Raw genomic sequence first — 2,942 nt, forward strand, 5'->3', positions numbered from 1 at the left:
GCACCGCGGGTAGCGCCTTTCGAAAGGCGTCCCAGTCCGTAATGCGATGCTTTCTTATGCCGGTGTTGCCTTGGCCTTCGAGCAGTATGACGACCTCTACGATGTAGTGATCGCTGCCCAGCTCTTGGCCCGTGTTTGTCCGTTTCGCTTCTCTTGATCCTCCTTCAGTTTTGATGAAGGTAAGGTCCGCAGTTGTGTCTCTCGGAACAGATGTGCCGATCCTGGTGGGAAAGGCCGGATCCGTGATTAGGTTCAGTCCGACGTCGGTGGCGTCTTGTATCAGCTCTCTCCCCTTGACCGTCGTTCTGTGGTAGCCCCAGTCTTGGCTCGGTGCGTTAAAGTCTCCGCACACTAAGAGCGTATTGCTTCCCGCGACTGAAGCTGCCTTGTGGAACAGTGCCTTGAATTTCTGTTGTCCGTGGGACGGGTTGCTGTAGACGTTCACCAGGAAAGTGCTCTCCCTCCTCTTCTTTCCCGTGATTACCTCCACCGTGCAGTGTTCGATGGCGCTTCTGCCGATCATTTCGTGTTCCACGAAGGTGATCCCTCTCCTAAGGAAGGTGCAGACCCCTCTGCCCTTGCCCTTGGACGTGTCCCTTTTGCTCGGCGGGCTGTCGTGCGACCGGTAGGCCGGTAGTTTCGGCGTCTCTTCTCTGTGTGTTTCTTGAATCATTATGACGTCTGGTTTCCTCGTTAGTTGCTGCAAGTGTTGCTGCAGCACTGCTCTCTTGCCGGTAAAGCCGTTGCAGTTCCAGTGCCAGACCAAGAGGTCTCTCACTGGGGGTGTGGATGCTGCTGTACTTGCTGTCCCGTCCATGATTGCTGCAGTTTGGCGGTGATCTGTGCTTCCATACATTGTATTTGTGCCTGTATCTGCGTCTGCAGCTGTGCTTGCATTTGCGCCATCATGTTCTGGATCGTGCTCTGTATATTCGTTGTCATCTGCTGAACCGTTTGCGCGAGCGCAGTAAGTCGTTCGTTGGTTTCCTTGCTGGTCGCCTCCAGACGGTCGAGTCTGACGTCCTGTTTTTCGATTCTCTCCATTGTCTTTCGTTCCTTGGCGACCTCTATGGCTCTCCTCTTGGGAGCCGGTCCCGCCGTTTTCGTGGCTCTCGGGTCCACCTCGACCTCTAGTTCGTCCTCGGTTATCTCTTCTTGTTCCCTCTCTTGTGCGGGCTTCGGCAGCAGCTGCTGCTTTTGCTGCATCGCAATTAGGGTCGTTAGCTTCGCGTTGATTTCCTTGATGGTTGCTTCCTGCTCGGCGATTCTCTGCTTTAGCTTCTCGTTCTCGTCTCTTAGGGCTTTTATTACCATTCCATTCTCTTCTTGGAACTTCTTCGTGGCGTTTTGCGCCGGTGGTTGTCTTTTCTCTGTCATGTTAGCCTTGACTGCTTCGGCCCAGGTGACTCTTTCCCCCGACTGCGACGGTCTGTGGCGGCTGGCGCTCCTGCCTCCCTTGCTGTTGTCCCTCTTGCGGCTGCTGTCGCGCTGCCTCGAATCCCCGCGGGGTCTCTCAGCAGACGGCGCTCGCAGCGGCGGAAAGCTTTTCGGACCCAGTTGTTGCTGCATGGCTTCGATCTTGCGTTCCCATTGCCGTTTTTTGACCACATACGGCATCTTGTACTTGTTTTTGCATTCCCTCTCGCCCGTTGGATGCTGTCCCCCGCAGAGCTTGCACTTGGGCTTGCATTCGCGTTTGTGATCCTCGCTGGGGTTCACGATTCCGCAGCCGAAGCATACTTTGGCATTGGGATTCGGGCATACGTCTCTTCTATGGCTGATCCTGCCGCATTGCCTGCACACGTCAAAGTGCTTGCGGTAAAGCCCGCACCTGACTAATATCGAGCCATACTTGACGTAGTTCGGTACTTTTTGTCCAGCGAAGAGTACTATCACTGTGGTTGTATTGCCGATTCTGTGCGCCTCCACCGCTAGGGGGTTGCATGGGTTCACGATGTTTTCGGTTATCTCTTCCGGGGTGTCGTGTACGGCTATGCCTCGGATGACTCCCTTGACCGTGCCGTCCGGCGCCGTACGGTAAGCGCTGACTTCGTATGCCTTGTCTTCTACGTTTAGGGTTTTGACCTTAGAGTGCAGCGTGGCACGCCTCTCGTCCGGGGTGCTGACCACGATGATGTTTGGCTGCGCGTTCGTGCAGATGGTGTCTGCTTTGGCTTCTTCCTTCGTTATTCGAACCGCCGTCATTACGGCCGACATAATTATTGAAACCTCTGTTCTCGCTACGTTGAGACCTCCCCGTGGTCTCATGACTATCTTGGTGTCTTCCTTCGGCATGTCTATCGGCATCATCGCCGCTTTCGTTACCGAGGCTGCAACTCTCTTATCAAAACTGGCCCTAGTCTTGGGTCTAGACTGGCGAGTAGTGGCGGCGGACTCACCGCTTTCCTTGCCGGCCATGATCTGCTTGATGCGCTTGCCGGAGGCCGACCAGCCTTCGGCTTCTTCCGGTGTAATGTCCTCTCCGGGAACTTCAATGGACGTACGCCCGCCGAGACTGCCGATGCTCGGCGCTGGCGTTATGTTGTCTCCCATCGACGTGGCCACTTCCATGTCGGACGCCATCTTGGTCGTACTCGTCGTCGGGTTAGGCCTAGCGGCCGGGCCCGTCGCCACCGGTGGCCGTACTTGTGGTAGGCCGACGCTAGGCCTAGCACCGCACCAGAGAAAAGTCCTCGTAAATCGGGAGAATCACGTACCGCTTGGTCAAAACTGGTACCGATCGATGCCCCGCCCCTTCGCGCACACTTTGATACCAAATATATCGCGGTAACTGTAAATTAACACTGCGTTAATTGGCATAATTGCAGGGGCCGATGAGAAGCACGTCCCCTCCCGTCGGCGACCGCAGCGCCCTCTCGGTGTGCTGCCGCTCATTTTTTCTGCGCCTCCGCGCGCGCGACGACGCCTTTCGGCTGCGAACA

General features: G+C 55.9%; 1 protein-coding gene across 1 annotated transcript; it reads right to left on the reverse strand.

Annotated features, from left to right (window-relative positions):
• Positions 1–774: 774 nt before the first annotated feature.
• On the reverse strand, positions 775–2,583 carry LOC149357584 (uncharacterized). Its single transcript, XM_089577947.1, has one exon. The coding sequence runs from the start codon at positions 2,581–2,583 to the stop codon at positions 775–777; it is 1,809 nt and encodes a 602-aa protein (XP_089434073.1).
• Between the last annotated feature and the right edge of the window lie 359 nt (positions 2,584–2,942).

The sequence above is a fragment of the Amblyomma mixtum genome, chromosome 3 (assembly GCF_055824585.1).
Source record: "Amblyomma mixtum isolate Tamu chromosome 3, ASM5582458v1, whole genome shotgun sequence".
Taxonomy (NCBI): Eukaryota; Metazoa; Arthropoda; class Arachnida; order Ixodida; family Ixodidae; genus Amblyomma; species Amblyomma mixtum.

Excerpts from the sequence above, each read along its gene's own strand:
- LOC149357584 (XM_089577947.1), bottom strand. The coding sequence starts at position 2,583 with ATGGCGTCCGACATGGAAGTGGCCACGTCGATGGGAGACAACATAACG.